General features: G+C 39.6%; 1 protein-coding gene across 1 annotated transcript in view; it reads right to left on the reverse strand.

The window, feature by feature from the left end:
* efr3a (EFR3 homolog A (S. cerevisiae)) overlaps positions 1-18,880 on the reverse strand; it is a 140,377-nt gene extending 121,497 nt beyond the window's left edge. Inside the window, 2 exon segments of the mRNA XM_042497592.1 lie at positions 18,415-18,527; positions 18,816-18,880. Coding sequence (XP_042353526.1) covers positions 18,415-18,424 — 10 coding nt within the window. The 5' untranslated portion in view covers positions 18,425-18,527; positions 18,816-18,880.
* Between the last annotated feature and the right edge of the window lie 243 nt (positions 18,881-19,123).

Below are 19,123 nucleotides of genomic sequence, written 5' to 3' on the forward strand. Positions count from 1 at the left end.
ACGTTTCTAATATCCACAGTCTCCTCCCACTCATAAAACCAAAAATCAGCGGAGGCTGGGAGGGAGCTGAGGGGAGTTTGTACGTAAATATAGTTCATCTTGTACAGTTTGTGTTCTGGTGCCAACAAACAAAAACTACACAACGACCCGGTGGTCAAATAATGACTGTCTGCATTAAACTCTACCAATAATAACAATGACACCAATAATAATTATCCTTCATAAATATTATTAGCAAATATTTGTATCTTCTTTTATCTTTTTGCCTACATAGGCTGCGTGTCTGCTGTGGAAAGTCTCCAAATGTTTTGCATTGCATGATTTTCTATTCTTCTATTTTTGCATTAATCTACTTGTTTGATTTTATTTGCCTCAGTGGAGTTAATTGCAGCAGAGTTTATCTTTTTCATTGGTGGTAATTATTTTTATTGACAAGTTTTGTTATTTTGTTGTATTTATTAAAATTGTCAGATTTTTATCTACCAAATCCTGCATTGTTTTTAATCAGGATTCAACCAAGTAAAGCAGTTCGTAACTTTGTTTATTTCTTCTTATTATTATTATTATTATTATTACTGCATTTTCTGATCAACAGTCAAAAGCCATTAAATACATCCAGTTAATAAATGATATAAAATGGAGAGAAGCAGCAAACCGTAAAAAAAACTGGCAGTTTTTTGGAACAAATTGCTTAATTAACTGATTAATTGACTTGAAAAATTATAGTTTTCTAATAATTAAAAACTATAATTCCTTGGTTGATTGTCTTTTTTGTTTGTTTGACATTTCAAAGAATCAATCAAGCAGAACTTACAAAAAAATCCCTGTTGCTTTCTTAAATAAACTTGCACTGAATTAAAAGTATTCTGCATAAAAACTGCTTTGAATTTACTGAAAGCTGTTCGACCGTCTGACTGCGACCTGCCTCAGTATAAAACACCTGAGATAAAAACCTACAAATCAAAGCTCACTGTCAGCTAAATGTCTGGAGATGGAAGTTAAATGTCAGTAAAATGTCTGAGAATGTTAATGCGCAAAGCAGGTCAGGAGGAAAAAGTAGAGGAAGACTCTCAGGACGAAAATCACATCGCATTTTCTGGCTGAGAGGATTCAGACTGCTCGGACTTCATCAGATCAGGAGTCAGCAGAGAACCGTAAAGTGAGAGCGAGGTGGATCTGACGCCGACGTCGTGGTTTCTGCAGACTTTCCCGAATCACTTCAGTGCATAAAACTGCCAATTTTATGTTCACTCGTCACTCAAAATATGTTGAATCTAACCGAGATACACAATAACTTTAGCACCCACATCTGTCTACCCATGTCTCATATCATACCTCACACGCCAGCGCTCAGATTTTTATGAAACCGTGGCAGAGGAGTTCAATCAAACGCCCTTTTGTAACATTTTGTCTCGACTTATCCTTTTCGCCTCCGTCTCTGAGGCAACATGAAGCACACAGGCTGAGAAAGTTCGTGTGCAGCATCGTTAACAACGTGACGGTCGAGGAGGAAACTCATTTCAGCGCTGAGCCCATTTCGGACAGTTTATCCATGCAAAGGAGGTTAATTGTAATTATAACTTCATCTGCTTGTTAATTTTGATCCCATCTGCACTGACCAAAGCGGCGATTTTCCCCCTCGAGCTCGGCCGCCATTTCACCCGCCGATGACGTTTGTAGAATCACCAGAAAGAAACGTTGCTACAGACTTTTGTGGATAAGTTGAACTAATTCCCAACTTCCTCAGTGCAAATGGGGCTGGAAGTAGTAAGAATGCACATATATCAAAGTGTCGACAAAAATCGGAGCGAAAATAAACATTTTCCAACTATTAGAGAACCGAGTTGAAACCAGCTCATTTTGAGGAAAACAGCATTTTTCCATCACGATTTGATCGACGCCTCCTTGGATCCCAGTAGGGATAAGAACAATTAATCGATGATCGATTAATCGGTCGTTAAGAAACTGAACAATCGAACTGATTTTTGATATTAATTTTGTCTGGAATCTGAATTAACGAGGAGAAACAGCAGCGATGAAGCTTTAAGACATTTCATCTGTTAGTCCTTCATGTCCGACTGAGGTTTAAATCTGTGCTGATATTTTAAACTCGCTGCTTTGTATTTGAGTGTGTCTGGATGTAAAAATGTATGCATGCTGCAGCAGATATGTGTGTGTGTGTGTGTGTGTGTGTGTGTGTGTGTGTGTGTGTGTGTAAAGAGACATTCTGCTGCTCAGTCAGCTGATCAGTCAGCAGTGTCTTGTTTGTGTGTGTGTCTTGTTTGTGTGTACAGTACTGAATATTTTACAGTCAGCTATTCTGATGTGTGTGTTGTCCCTGCGTGTACTCGTCTCTGCATCCAAGCGTTTGTTTGTTTGTTTGTGCATACATCTGTGTTTGTGATGTGTGTGTGTGTGTGTGTGTGTGTGTGTGTGTGTGTGTGTGTGTCTAGCAGGGTGGGAGGGATTGAATTAATTGAGCATGAAAGACAACAGATGACCTCTGGTGCTTCAGCGCTGCCGCCAATCAAACATCTGCCAGCCTGAGGCTCAAGGACGACTGCAAACCGGCCGAACGACCACACGCAGTCCTTCATGCTCAGATTCACCTGTGGACACGGCCTGCCTGCACGCTGACGGCCTGCACGCACACAGCAGCTTCTGGTTGTCGAACGTTTTAGTTAGAAATTTGCAAATATCTGGACCTGCAGCTCGTTGTGTCAGTAGACGGCGGGAGCGGTACGGGAGGTATCATGTTTCTGTCAAAATATCTATATACTGTACACATATATATATATATATATATATATATATATATATATATATATATATATATATATATATATATAACTATCAAAATAGTCACCTGGGAAATTCATATTCCAGACACGGGACAAGGCGCAAAACCTCCTGAACATTCATTAAGTGGGATAAAATATTTTGTTGATTTTCAAACAAAATCTTCAAACAAAAATTTCAAAAAATGATTTTCAGGATCATTTTGTATTTTTAACATACATAAGGTGCCAAAGTGCATAAAACAGCATCAAAATAACGGTTATTAATCAAAAAAAGTGCAAGTGGAGGATCCGCCGCACCCCCTTGGCTAAACCGCTAATGTCCTAAAATCATTGAAACATCTCAAATCCTAGAAAAAACCTAAAATCTAAGAAATGTCCTAAAGTCCTAGAAACGACCTAAAATCCTGAAAATTTCCCAAAATCCAAGAAATGTTGTGAAATCCAGACCCTTTTTTTTAAAATTACACAAAAAAAAATAAATAACTCTTCCAATAATACTTCACATCATACATAATATTGGCACAAATGTATAAAAAACTCTTTCATATTGGAATAAATTGGCTGGATTTCTTTCAATAACATGGGGAGAAGGCAAAAGGCAATTTAAGAAGAAACTGCCCCCAAAAATAGCACAAATATCAGTAAAAAAGCCACAAGAAAATGATCAGGAATAAAAAAAGAGGAAAAAAATGAAAATAAAATAAAAACAAAACAAACAGAACAAAATGACTTTTATGAAACATAATTTTAAACATTTAATTATAAGAATAAGCCTATTTTTTCTGGACATTTTTCCCTATTTTCTTGATCATATCTCACATTCCCTCTAGCTAATTCTCAGGTCACTGTCTTGTCACTTTTTTCCTAATTTTTAGAAATTTGTGGGACATTTCTTGCCTTCTGCCTTTTTGCCCCCATGTGTTTTTTTTGAATATATCAAACCAGTTTTCTCAGGTTCCAGAGGGTCCACAAAACTGATGTTGATCCAGGCATTAAAAGGGTTAAGGCTATACTGTAGGTGAATTTAAGAGGTAAAACAGTGTGAATCTGGGGTCATGTTAGACTATCAGGAGCTCTGATGATGATGATGATGATGATGATGATGATGATGATGATGATGATGATGATGATGTGAATCTCGTGCAGACGCTGCAGCTGCTGAGGTGACACAGCACGAGCTACGATTCATAAAACCAATAAAAACAGCTACGCATCATCCGCATCATGTTTTGGCCCTCCCTCACTTGTTATGATAACGTGAGATCTGTTTGCTCGCACCGATTGGTCTCGAGGCGTGTCAGTCGAGCGTGAACGGGCGAGCTGATTGGGCGATCGGGACACGAGTGGGCTCGACGGTTCAGGCAGAGAGCAGATCAATGGCCGCCGCCGTGCAGGCTTGTTCACAGAGACCTGGACTCTGTTAGCATCTCTTACTCTGTCACTGTCACACACACACACACACACACACACACACACACACACACAAGGGGTACGGCAACGCTGTGCGCACACACACAAACACAGGCGAGTCACAAATTAAAAAGCAGCCCCCTACCCGACTCGTTGTTCTCTGAATCCATCTCGTTGGGAGTCGAAGTGGAGGACGGCCTGCCAGGTGGACCTCGATGCCTCCGTCTCCCTCTCTCTCTCTCTCTGTTTCCTCTCTCTCTCTTCTCTCTCTCCTCTCTCCCCTCTCTCTCTCTCCCCCCTCACACACCGACTCTCATCTCTGACCTTGCAGTGTTTGTGTTTCCCTCGCAGCAGCCGCAGGCAGCAGCAGCAGATCTGCTGAAGGCTGCAGGTGAAGCTGCAGCGCTGCACGCTCGAGTCCAAACTAAAGCACCAGCTAAAACACTCCAAACGTCCTCAGCACCGACTCCCCTGAGAGACGAGAGGGAACACGTTAAACACCCCTGCACACACACACAAATACAGATACACACACATGCACACACACACACACGCAAGAGATGACATGAATGACTGTTTCCTGGGATTGCATGGGTTTATATGTGTGTGTGTGTGTGTGTGTGTGTGTGTGTGTGTGTGTGTGTGTGTGTTGGGTTGAAGGTGTTTTAATCATCCTGATTGGAGTGCAATTATGCAGATTTACTGAGCAGGACTGCTGTTGGAGGAATTTAACGTTTTGAAATGTGTGTGTGTGTGTGTGTGTGTGTGTGTGCAGTGTCTATTTGCATCTGTGTGTGTGGGCCTCTGTGGTTGTGTAACAGCTTTTTTCCATGTGTGCGTTTTTCAGTGTGTGTTCGTGCTGGAGCTTCTATCTGTGTGAGGACCAGTTTCAGATTAAGACTTTGGGCTTGAGGATGTTTTTAAAAGGGAGTTTGTGGAAAAGTGAGGACCTTTGGAGAAAATTAGGACATTTTTCATAAGCAAACACATTGTGGGAAAGAGGGGGACTATTTTTTCATGATGAATTGAGGATTATGAACCCTGGGATGATTAACAAAAATTCATGCGTATTAAAGCATTCATACAGGTTTTTTTCATGTGTTTGTTTTGTTTTCCAAAAGTAAAGAAATTTTGGGAAACGGGACTATTTTTTTTCATAATGAATAAGGGGTTGTGAACTCTGATGTAATAAAGAAAATTCATTGTCATTAAAGTATCATTTAAGTTTTTTCTTTGTTTTTTATCCAAAAGTTTTCATGACGAATAGGTTTATGAACTCCAACATGATTAAGAAAATTCATGGGTATTAAAGAATTCATCTGGGTTTTTTCATGTGTTTGTTTTTTATCCAAAAGTAAACACATTGTGATAAATATGACTATTTTTCATGACAAACATGGGCTGTGAACCCCGACATAATGAAGAAAATTCATGAGTATTTAAGTATTCATCTATTCTTTTTCCTTTTGTTTGTTTTTGTGCTTTGCTTTGTTTTCTCAAAAATAAAGAAATTGTGGGAAACAAACTGAACTATTTTAATAATGATTAGGGGTTGTGGACTCTGACATAATTCAGCATTCATCTCCCTTTTTTCCCCTGTTTGTTTCCTTGTTTTTTATCCACAATTAAAGACATTGTGAGAAATTGAACTATTTTTACACAATGAATAATGAGTTGTGACTTCTGACATAAATTAGAAAATTCAAGAGTGTTAAAGAATTCGTCTAGGTTTGTTTTTTCCCAAAAATGAAGACATTTTTGGAAAGGACGTTGAGGACGTTTATTTAAAGTAAGCACAGTTTTGAAAAGCATGGACATTTCTGCAAAAGGACAAGATTTCAAAAGTGGAACATTTTTAGAAGTAGATGGTTTTTCTAAAGTGTTTGGAGGGTGAGGGCATTAGAGATTGTGTACATTTCATGCTGACTTTATTCTATAATCTTCACCATTTTTGGAGGTCACCATCAAAAACCCCAGGTCTGAGGCAAACAGGCGCTTGCTCCTGTGAGATATAAGTTAACTCAACCTCCCATTAATTATAAATATTTAGATAATCGATCACTGACATTTGTGAATTGATGCCAAATAGACCAGATCTGCTTTGCGATGCATCTAAGAATGGATTATTGCCCTTATGCCTATTAAGAATTACATTTTGCATTATGGTTACAGTTAGGGACCACAGATAGCAGTGTCAAAAAGTGTCCTCACAAGCATATAAGTGTGTGTGTGTGTGTGTGTGTGTGTGTGTGTGTGTGTGTGTATAATAGTCACAGATGGCTGCAGCAGATACCATCATGCCACACACACAGTCAGATAGCTGAGAAACTAATTTTAGAGCCTGAGCCCTCCCAAAAAACGTCCCCCGAAAACGTATTTTCCGAGAAGGCGAGCGCTCCTGTGAAAACGCTTAAAATCAAAGAACATTATTTCAGCTCGCTGACATTGGTTTGATCTTTCCACTGATTAGGTTTTTTATGTTATTAGTGTTCTTTTCATCTTCATTCTTATCTAAAAAAAAAAATCATGAGACGATCTGAGAAGGAAAAAAACAATCATCTGATCTCCACACATCGCTTCATTTTAAGGGGTCAGTGAGAAAGGTTGGAGAGCACTGCTTTAGAGTGACTTTTCATGCTGCTCGAGCAGCTCGCAACAATCTATCAAAAAGTAAATCGAATTCAATCTCAAAGACGTCACTTTTCTTCCTCAAATCAATTACTGTCAAAACAACTCGCACTTTTGTGATATACTGTACGGGCTGATGAATTCAATTTGATGGAAACTGTGACCAACTTTTTCTGAACAAAACAAAAAACAGCTTTGTTTTCAGTCTCACTGCATGAGCTACTGTTGCTGAAAAAGAAAAGGATTGAATGGACTATGAGTGAAACTACTGCATTATACAATACAATGAAAACAATAACAACATGCACTTTTGTCCTTAAGTGAACAAAGTTGGATTTGCTCGCCCTCCAACTCACAAATGCAGAATAAACTGTTATCTAGGGCTGTAATCAACCACAGAAAATCAACTAAAGTTCTACGGACTTTTCAACCAATCGATTGGTTGATAAGGGGAAAAAAAAATGTACGTTATCTCTAAATAAACTAGATTTTCACATGTTGCCGAGTCACTCTCCCTGGTAGTGTTGTGTGTTCACCAAAGCAATTTCTTTTTTCCGTCACAGGGCTCAGTATTAAGAGTTATCCAGTTTCAGACCAGGGGAATGCCTCTGGTGAAAAATAAATGTGACCTCCAATGTAATTTTAAAACTTTCACTTAATTTTTTCAACTTCAGTAATCAGCCAGTGTTCAGCCGCTGCAGCGCTTTCAAAGCAAGCATCAGATATAAACAGTAGCGCAGCGTCCAATGAAAGTTTCGCTCACAACAGCGTTTGGAGCCAGTGAGGACAGCTCTTTCATCAGCTTCATATCCAAAATCTTGCCATAATGGCACAGTTTTAGTCTTTTCAAAAGAATAACTACACATCTCATTAGCCCAAAATGTAAACAAATACAGCACGGTTTGCCCCAATGCATCCTTGCAGATTTGTACCTGTCTCTGCAAAAGATCTGCATCTGTATCACATAATTCTTGTTTTGTTTACTCACTTGGCTATAATTATAAAATACATTTTTAAAAAGCGAGCTCCTGTCAGTGGGAACCCCTCAGGTCAGTGTGCTCAGACATTCTTTCCACAGACTTCATAAACAGCATCTCACATCCAAAAAAGGCCAGACTGCTGAGCCGGAGGGATCGCACAGCGAGCGTCTGGACTGCTACTGTGTTAGTCGCATGTGCTCTGAAAACAAATGCCCCATGCTCTGAGAGCTGAACAAGAGGAACAAGACAACATTCAGACCAAAGATGGGCACTCCTCTTTCCATATATGATGCTCTTCTGATAATTTAGCAGCAGGAAAAAACTGATACAGAGAAGAAAGGCATCCTGAAAGCTGCAATTATAAGCATATGTGATACTGAAAAAGACACTATAAAGACTATATTAACAGAAAAACATTTGCAAACTGTATGATGATTTGAACACAGGCTGTTAATAAAAAACTGCTGCTGTAAAATGATTTTTTAAAGTGTGTCGTGCCCTCCCAGTGAAGGTCAGCAGGTTAGACTGGAGATGCAATTTCAGCACCGAAGATCTAACTTTTTTGAATTGTTTTTTTCACTTTAGGTTTCGGCATGTAGTTTGAGACGGGTTTCGAAACGACCAAGCTGGCCAAGCTGCTCACTGTGTTTTTCCCCAATTTTCTCAGGTTTAAATGCTGAGGACTGATGCCAATCCAGGTGTCAATGGGTTAAAGATGCATTACTGCCAACAACGAGACTGATGCTCTGGAGTAAATTGTTGGTTACTCTTGGCTTCAGTGGACTGCTGAATACACTTTACTTCTATCCGCTGGCTCCTATAACAACACATGGCTGTCCACATACATTTGGCCATGTACTGTTTTGGCCTAAGTACTTAACTGGATTTTCTAGATTTCAAAATAATTGATCATTTTAATAAAATTACATGATTTTGTCATTTTAAATGTAGTTTGAACTACAAAAAGCATTGAAACATGAGTGACGTGCATATTATTTGAGAAACAGTTTCTATTAAGTATTTTTATTTTGTTTACCAGTGAGCCAAAAAGCTTTGCTTGTTTCAACATCAAAGTTCCCAATTTCCATTCAGTTCCTCTGATTCACGACATCATAATTTGCACACAAAGATTTTGTTGTTAATCTGCACATGAAGGCGTGTTTTAATTCCACCATGCAGTCATTTCTCAGAGTGAAAAACAGTTGGTACTGACTAAAGTAAACCTGTGATTTCACATGCTGCTGTTGTTCTGCTACACTGCCACTGCTCAACATCTCTGCCGACACCTGTCTGATGTTGATAGAGACACAAGCAAACATCCGACTACAAAACAGGCCAGAGGAAAACTGTAAAATCCTTCACAAAGTGCAGCGGAGCAGTAAGCCGAGCGTCACACAACAAGCTCACAAAGATAAAAGCTTCTCCCTCTCTGCAAAGATGCGACTGGCGGAGGAAACAGAGGGAGGCTCGATTCTTTTGAAGTTATATTTAGGCCAAATCCTCCTTTGCAGTACAAACCGTCTTCCACTGTGCATACAAATCACCGCCAACAACTGAGGGAGGAACCGTCCTAAGAGCACAGGAACCGCCTGCACGCATGCAATTAGCCAGCGGAGCATCAAAACGACACGGGCCTGCTGGGTTTGATTTCTCCTGCATCCCAAATTCTCCAGTTCCACCTGGGACACAGGTGCACGCCGGGAGACAGGGTTCTCATAAGACCCAACTTTTATGATGTGAACAGACAGAGGCGTCACCGCAGGAGGTGCAGATCCATTTAGACACATCCACAACAAAAACTGGAAGCACTAAAAAAGCGTGACGTGAAAGGACACAAACCTTTGACTGACGTTTTTTTAACAGCAGGTGAAAAGGGGAACAGATCCGTCTGTCAAAAGTTATTGAAGTTCATGTTATATAAAAAAGGAGACATTAATATCTGACAAGCAGTCAGCCTTCTTTTGTAAAGGATTTTCAACAGCAAAACACAAAATCTGAGAACACGTATGGGGCTACTGCGACTGGCCCCGACCTCCAATCATAGAGCTGAAGTGGCCCCCAATTAAAGCAGGCTGAGTATCCCTGTGTTCATACACCCCTACAGAGTAATGCGTTACTGCCAGCCACTGCAGCAGAAGGGCTGGTTTTGGATATTTTGTATTCTACACATACTACACACCATCTTTGTGCACTTTCACTCTCCATCCCAGTTCTTCCAGTTTTGAGTTGATGTGTTCATCATTAAAAAGGCTCCACCCCAGTTTCTCGTTTTACTCCCGACTGCTGACTCAAGTCATTTAGAAACACTTCTTTTAATTACCGTTCTGTTGTTACTTCTTCAGCGCTGCTTTTCTCAATTCATTTGGGGAGAGCAAACTCTTCGGCTGACTGGTGTCTGAGATGTCTGGTTAACGAATCTTTGGTTAACGCCGGGTGATCGCAGTCAAGAGCTGAACGTGTGGAGTTACAGCCGCAGATCCAGCAGTAACATTCAGCTGCTCAATTAAATGTCACTTTAACCCTTTGAAAACACAGCAATTTGACTTTATTTCATTCAAAAACATGGGAAGAAGGCAATGAGCAACAGAAGAATAAATGGCCTATATGTGAATAAAAAAGGTAAAAACAAAACAAAAAGAAGAAGAAGAGACAAAAGAGTAGAAAATGACCTCAAGAAAGTGCTTTTTCTCTGCAATATAATTTTAAATACATAGTTAAGAGAATTATAAATGTAGTTTTTTGGACATCCAAGAGTTAAATGCCCATTATACTATTCTGCAGACTGAGTGTTCACAGCTTTACTCTTTGCAAAAAGAGAAGAACACAAAGGCCTAAACAAAATCACAGGAACGACAAAGACAAAGATAATCACCTGAAAGTTAGTAAAGAAAGAAAAAAAGAAAGAAAATGACCTAGAAAACTGCTCTAAAAATTATTGTAATTTTGTAACAACATTTTAAATGCGTAATTATGATAGTTATACGTTTTTTTCTCTAAATTGTTCTCCCAAAAACTTTTCCCTAGCTTTTTAAGAATAATTTTCTGAATCTACTAATTTTTGGAACTTTTTTTTTTTTTACCTAGTTGCTCCTTGTCTTTTTTCCATGTTTTCAGGGTTCAAAGGTTTTAATATTTATGAAAGCCATCTGAAAGCAGCACAAGAAAAGTGATGTTGCTGCAGGTTTCAAAGAGTTAAATGCCCATTAACCAGCTCTGCAGACTGAGAGTCCCACAGGAAAACAGGGAAATATTTTTAGGGTCGAAGACGACTCTCCTCGCTTTCAGCGGGACGTGCACAGCCTTACTCTTTGCAAAATGAGGAAAACTCAAATGTCTCAACACAATAACAGGGAAAGTATAAAGTATTTCCCGGCAGGCATCCTTCCATGCGTGCGTTTATCGCTGCATATCTAACCGCCAGCTGATGTGACTGTTCACCCAGTCGACGGCAGCAGCAGAGAGCGCGAGAGTGACGGCAGTGACGGCAGCGACGGCGGGTTTGTCCTACATAATGACTTAATTGAGGTGGTTAACACTTTGAGGATAATGAGAGCCTCTAGACCACAACAGACCCAAGAGTGAGAGCAGCGCACACACACACACACACACACAGACACAGGAAATGAGTGTCGATTATTAATAGCAGCAGCACTAAACGCAGCACTCAGCCAAATCGACGCAGGACCGTCTACTTTCTGTCTCTGTGTGAATCAAACACTTCAAATAACTATAATTCATCACTCCGATTGGACGCTTTTGTGATCATTTTATTTGTCCAACGTACAAGAGAGATAACAATAATGACGACAGCCATATAATTCAGCATCAAAAATAACCGTTTGTCTAATTCCATTTTATTTGCTGAAGTAACATCAGTGTGTGTGACGATAAACACAACAGACGGGTTTCTGTATTCAGTCTTCACCCTTTGAAAGCTGGATCGACATCACGTTTTTTGTGCTGCATTCAGATGCCTTTGACACGTACTTTAACCTTTGAACAACAAGCACGTTGGATCGATTTCTTCCAAAAGACATTAAAAAAAAAGGCAATGTGCAACTCGGCAAGAAATGTTGCACAACTTGCAAGAAACGATTAGATTTAGAAAATAATATTTTGAAAAGCTAGGGAGAAGTTTTCCAGATATTTTTATTTATTATGAGTATATATTTATACACTTAATAAATTATTTATTTGTTAATTCTCAGGTTTTTTTTTTTTTTAACTTTTAACTTTTTTTTTTTTGCCCAATTTTGGTTAATTTAAGTTTCTCATTTCCTTCTTGCAATGTATTATGAGAGAAATCAGTCTAGCCCAGGTTTAAATGGCCAAAAATAAGGACAAAAAAACACACAACACACACACACACACACACACACACACACACACACACACACACACACACACACACACACACACACACACACACACACCACACACACACTCAATTCTGTCACATTAGCCCATCAGGGATCAATGTTGAAGGTGTCACATTACCGTTAATGTAATCAGCAGTTTACCACTGGGAGTAATTACAGAGCAGAGACGAGACCGGCGGGCTGCAGAGTCCTTGACGCTGCAGACGCTGCCCGCAGCGAAACGCCAACATCCAGACACATCAGCAGTCTGAAAAACACCACCCCGCCTCCTCCACCCCTGCACCGCCAGTCACTGCTCCCAAACATAACGAGCCCCTCTGGAGGGGGACTTCTTGGGACATGGACTGACTACTCATCCGACTGTGTCTCAGCAGCCAACTGGGTTTTTAGGAGAAAATCGTTCTCCAGTAAACAGCAGCTGGTTACCTGCCAGAGCAGCTGCTGGAGGAGAAGAAAGACGAGGGCGCCCAAAGTCCAACTTTCCCAAAATAGAAACACTGTCAGACACGAAAGCTCGTACACACACGCACACTTTCTGAAGGCTCGTATCTTGTTTATTTGCGCTGTGCTCTACTAGGCGCACGTTAAAGATTAAAGAAGTTGAAGTCAGGACAGAGGAATGACGAGAAAAAATGGATGAGGATTTAGAAGATGTTTGATCGTCATAATGCGTCTTATATTGCATCGTATTCAAAGGATGTGTAATACAGCGGCCGGATCCACAGCTGAGAAAGTTACAAAGAATGCAACACAGTGGGGGAAATGTTGAATTATTGAAAAAGATGAATAGTTAAAATTGTTGAGGTTTAACTGCAGACAACAAAACTCCTGTCAGACAGGAATCCCTGAGACGGAGGCTGAACTCTCCTCATGTGACTCATCTTTCTCTGTAGTGGGTGTTGGACATTAAAATTACTTGGAGCAGATTTCTACAACCTGCTGCACCATCTGAACGCAAGTTTGACCGTAAGGTCCATATTTACTGTATGCTGTAACATATGTAGTGAGTGTTTGGTAAACTCATCCAAGGCTTTTCCTCTCCAAAGCAAACAGCTAATTTAACCCTTAGGACGCTGTAGTATTAAACACACTCGTATCGATCTGCGCACAAGATGCGCTTTTCAAAATCAGGCTATAAAAAATGTTATGCATTAATAGGATTTTCTACTTTCATTGGGTTAATTATTACTATCAAATATTCATTAATTTTCAGAATATTGACCCTTTCAGCGCCAGGTTTTTGTTGTGATAACACTGTGTTTTACATGAAAACAGAAACAAAAATGTGAATGTCATCAGATGAAAAATACTAAAAAATGAAAAATTCCAAGTCAAAAGCCCAGAATGACATCCAGAAATAATACAAGTCATGTTTTTCTGCTTTGATGGCTGTGGGATCAAAAATGTCAGTCTGAATGGGTTTTAATGGAGCATTTTTTGACCTGAACAGTCTGAATATAACATTTTTTCTACATGGTGTATTTTAGACTTATTGTAGGAGCTGAGCTGGAAATTTCCTAAATTTATGCCATATGCATGAACACAGCCAAAATTGTCAAAAAAAAAAAAAAGAAGAATGAAAGAATGCAGCAAACAGTGCCAGTAAAAACTCAAAATAAATCAGTGTTTCTCCTATGCTGTTGGAGAGATGAGCGGCTCGCCCCACCACACACTAATGTGTGGACGCCTTTTTTCTTTGTTCACTGAATGTTCAGGAGGTTTAAATCACCGGTGCCACAGAGAACAAACTGACCCGGTGATTTAAACCTCTAAAAACACAAAATAAAGCAGCTTCACATTCAATAATCAGCGTTTTTCTGGTGCTCTCATGGCAGAGGAGCTGCTAACTACAGTGGGTCATGAAAAACTGTGAATGTGCCTATTTAGAACCAGTTTCTGGTTTGTCTTTTTGGGCTACTGTACAAACACGGTGCAGCACAAACATCTCTAAAAACATACTTTTCATGTTATATTCCATTTCTGCCAACATATCCTCATCTTCCTACAGCAAAAGGTCATAAATGTTATTTTGTCTTAACAACAGTCCAAAACCCCCCAACATATTCAGTTTACTATCACAGAGGACAAAAAGCAACAAGTTCTCATGTCTGAGAAGCTCAAACAAGGAACATTTGGCATTTTCAGCTGAACAGCTAACTGATTAATCGATTAATCGGTAAATCGATTCAGCTCTAACTGACCATGCTGGTCACTCATCTCTACTCATGCTGCAACTCAACCAAATCAGCTGCCATTCAGTCATCACTGCAGACATTTTATCCATATCAGGAACTCTGGGAGAAAAAGGCGCCACTCACGTCTGACAGAGCAGAGGACAGAAACAAAGGAAGCTGTTTTATGAAAGGAGACAAACTGAATGAATGCCGTCATGTGAGGCGGTTTGTTCGGCGTGCCGGCTGTGTGCATGTAACAGATTAAATTAAAGGTCAGCAGCCTCGCTCGCAAGACTTGCAGAATGTCAACAGCTGCTCCAACACAAATCTATTCAACATGTACATGAAAATACAAAGGTAAGTTTCATTATTAGTTAATTTGATTTATTTTCACTTTTACTCTTTTGGCTTTGAATGATTTTTAAAACAAGATAATCAAGACAAAACTATTATTTTACTGCATTCTGTTCTGAAATGATGCTCTCCTTTTGTCTTGCATTATAAATCCAGCACGCCCCCCTCCTTAACAGCGGTTTGACTGACTTAATTATTTTTCAGACTATGAGGGAAAAGGGAGAAATATATGCAAACTTACTTGTCTATGTTTTATTATTATTATTATTATTATTTATTATTATTTATTATTATTATTACTGTGTTGGTATTTTTATTGTTTTTATTTTATTTATTTATCTAATTTATTTTACATTAATTTTTAAAATTGTTTTTTAACTGAAGTATATTTGGGTTTGTTTTTTTTTTTTGTTTTTTTTTAGTTTTTCTGATTTTTGTGATTATCGAGCTGCCCTAAAGTCTCCCTCGAAGTTGCTTCCCATTCAGTTAGCTACATTTGCTAATCCAGAGAAATCATTTCTGCTCACTCAGACACAACCATGCAATATTATTTTTTGTAAAATTAAACAGTTTGCCTTGATATATATTGTCTTTCTGCAGATACATTTTTTAATCTCCACAAGGCAGGTAGAGGTGGAGGCAGACATGACCCAGAGACAGAATTAATGTAATCATGAGAATAAGAGCCACACTGCAAAATACCAGATTAAAAAAGGAATGATAAGATGATTTTGACGTCTGCTGTGTCTACACATGATGCAGAGAGCAAATGAAACAGCAGCAGAATCTGAGACTCTGTGACTTTTCTGCCGACTTTACCCAGTCCACTGATACTCCTCCTCAGAGACGCACCACCTCAAATCCAACCATATTCCAAAAAACGTTGTGAACTGTGAGGAATCAGGTATGCCAACTGAAATCAGTCCTCAGTTATGTTAAAGGGAAAGTTCACCCAAAAATAAAAATTCAGTCATTATCTTCACACTCTCATGCTTAAAAAACATGACACCTGTGATGTTTTTCAAAACAACTTGGCACGTTGGGGCTTCAGGACACTTGGATCACTTCAGACGAGCAGTATGGAGACGCTTTGTGGTTTTATTATATGTTTTTTTACGTCTGAATCCTGCTCACCATTTGCTGAAATTATTTGGGAGATGAGTGCAACATCTTTTTCCCGTGAACCTCAGGCAGCGTTTTGTGGACTGTAAAACTTTCGATCGACTTTCCATCGGCATGAGGGTGAGTAGAAATGACTGATTTTTCAATTTTGGGTGAACTATCTCTTTAAGCCTGAGCACAAGTTACAGACCACGCTGTGCACACGGCTGTGTGTGTGTTAAGGATTAAATAAAGGTCAGTCAAAGTGCAGTGCATGCAGAATGTCAGCAGCTGCTCCACAGCAGTGAATATTCAATGCTCACCCGAAGATTTTAAATAAAAAATGCACAATCAACTGCCTAGCTGTTGCAAAAAGCAGCATTACAAAGAGCACAGAAAAAATACACGTGTTCATAACAGGCTTATAAACCAACACCCAACGACTAAGTATCAAAAGACAAAAGATGAATTCATGACTCACAAGCACTAAACAGGTGGCTGTCATGTGACAAAGAAACTGTTTGTGTGCTTCTTTCAGTATCTAGAAATGTTGTATACACACAATATACACCAGTATACTGTTATTTTTATTTGTTTTCTTTTCAGTGAGAAACAGGATGAGACACACCTTCAGCCTTTGGTCTCAAATTGACTCAACCACTGATCCAGTCTGATTCACCTTCAACCTGTGAAGTCACAAGACTCTCCAGTGTTCAGCCAATGTGAGAGAAGAAATAGGCCTGACTCTATTTCAACATTTTTGTCATGTTCATGTACCCGTTTATGTGTCTGCACAGTCACTTAACAGCAGAGGCAGAGAGGAAGCAATGTAAGTAGACCAGTGACGGAAAGAGATGACAATAAAGTGTTAAAATTTGCTGCTCTTAGCCTGCTGGCCATGGCATCTCCCCTTAAAAAGTGTGCTTTTAAAGCAGTAATTTGCCTTTTGAATGCAGTATTTTCACTTGTGAGGAGTGTTTTTAGACTGATTACATTATTTCTTCCAGTATCAGAAACACTGAATTGATCCTGGCAGGAAACTCTAATTCATTATGGTCGCTCTGATGTAAAGCATAAAGAGTTATAGAATTAAAATAAGAAGTATAAAATAGTATAAATGAGTGTTTAAAGTGTCCAAAAACATAAATATATACATTACAATGTATAAAACTAGAACGTTAAGTTTAGAAATATAAAAATATGTGTAATGCTGCAGAATACAACACAATACACATAAGCAGTAATGAGGCTGGTTAGGTAGCAGCAACAGACCAAACACGGCTCAAACATGCTCCTGAGCCAAAGCCCAACTACTCTCCGAGTCTGACAAAGTACTCGAGTACTTCCTTTAAAATGAACTTAGGTATTCAAAGTTCTTTAAAGTTCTTCTTCTTGTGGGCCGTGATGAAGTTTGTACTCTGTAAACAAGAGTAAATAAAATGATGTAAAATCATTCTGCATCGCAAAAACTCCAAACATGGACTCGATGTATGGCCATGGTGGGGAAGCCTCATCTCCACCTGCTGCCGCAGCCATTACTAACACCGCATAACCAAATATAACCGCCTGCTGGTGACCTGTCCTCTCCACCTGTCCCCACCGATGAGCTGCCCAATCTGAGGAGCACATGCACGAGGTAGACGCACGTGAACACCACCTCAACACACAATCCACACGCAGAACTGCTCGATCATAGTTCATGGACTTTTATATTTTAGGAAAAAAAATCATCTGCCAACTTCAGATCATATGTAACGAACAACAAGGGCCTTCAAAGAAATGTAGTGGACTCAACATAATAAGCTTACAATAATAATAATAATAATGTTTTATTTTATTTATTTAGCCTTTGTTTAACCAGGTTAATCCCACTGAGATCAGAGATCTCTTTTTTCAATAAAGTGATTATAATAATAAAACTCAAGTATTGATACTCAAAAACTGTACTGAAGTAAACTGCACTGTTCATTAATGACCAAAACTAAAAAATGTAATATTTTACAATAAAGTTACTCTGTGAAAGGAGCCATACTGTATAATAATACATTTACATTATGACTAAAATTAAGGACTTTTGTTTGCAATGGAGCATTTTGGACAAATATTTATGCTCTTTTTTTATTCCCCAGTATTAATATATGACCAATATGTTGCTTGTCTTCACTTTAATTGTTGTTTTATTGCTGCCTTGTTTTTATTTATTGCTTTTCTGAAAAGGCTTTGTAACCTTGTTAAGCAAAGTAATATTAACAACATTATATTATTTATTATTATTATCATTATTATATTATCAAGATAAATATCTGAAGCTCAATCAGTAAAAATCAATAGCTGCAGGGACCACAGGTGACACAGAGACCATCACTCAAGCAGCGGCAGTGAACGCCTCACCGCACTTTATAACTTCAGCCCTCCTGTTTATCATTAGCAGAAACAGTGACATTAAACGCAACACATGCACATCCCACAGTGTGTGCTTTTTATGCAACATGCTGACAACACACGCCCACTGTCACTTTCACAAAAACACACGCGCGCGCGCACACACACGCACACACACACGCACGCACACACACACACAGCTTACCGGCTGGCATCCTGGCGCTAATGTACCGCAGTTCCTCTGTAGGCTGAGCACCGATGGGTCCTGGTCCTGGGTTAGTTAGCCTCCATGTAGCTTCTCCTGCGGGCTCACCTCACCTGTATCGGAATGACGACTCGTTAGCACCAAACCAGCCGCTCACGAGCTCACACGACACATTTAGACCGCGGCTTTCAGTGACAACAGAGAGACATGAGGGGACCGAGTGTGTCCGCAGAGACAGCACCGAGCCCTCCTGTTAAAACACCGACTCGTCTGTCCTCGGGAATTAGCCCGAACAAGCTAACGGCTCGGTAAAGTCCAAACACCGCGGCGGCTTCACGGGACACTCGCACACACACAGAGACATTACGTGAGACATTTCGGGGACGAGCCGGTGGACATACCTGTAGGTAAACAGCAGCAGGACAGATTAGCTCGTACACATTACTGCAGTGCTTCCTGCTTTACGGTGACAGACAACACGGAAGTGCGCTGCAGCTCCAAAAACTCCCCCGCTCCGGTCCGACAGTCAGGGACCCGGAGGAGCCCGGACACGGCTAATTATAGCCGCCTGCGGCACGGTGAAGTCCCCTATGATCCGCTTTACCACAGCCCTGTCTACTGTAACGTTTTAATCCTGAAAACATGACCAATAAACACAAGTTTAGACTTTTATTTACATTATAAACCTGTATGTGTCCTGTCAATCACG

This window comes from Plectropomus leopardus, chromosome 12 (assembly GCF_008729295.1).
Source record: "Plectropomus leopardus isolate mb chromosome 12, YSFRI_Pleo_2.0, whole genome shotgun sequence".
Classification (NCBI taxonomy): Eukaryota; Metazoa; Chordata; class Actinopteri; order Perciformes; family Serranidae; genus Plectropomus; species Plectropomus leopardus.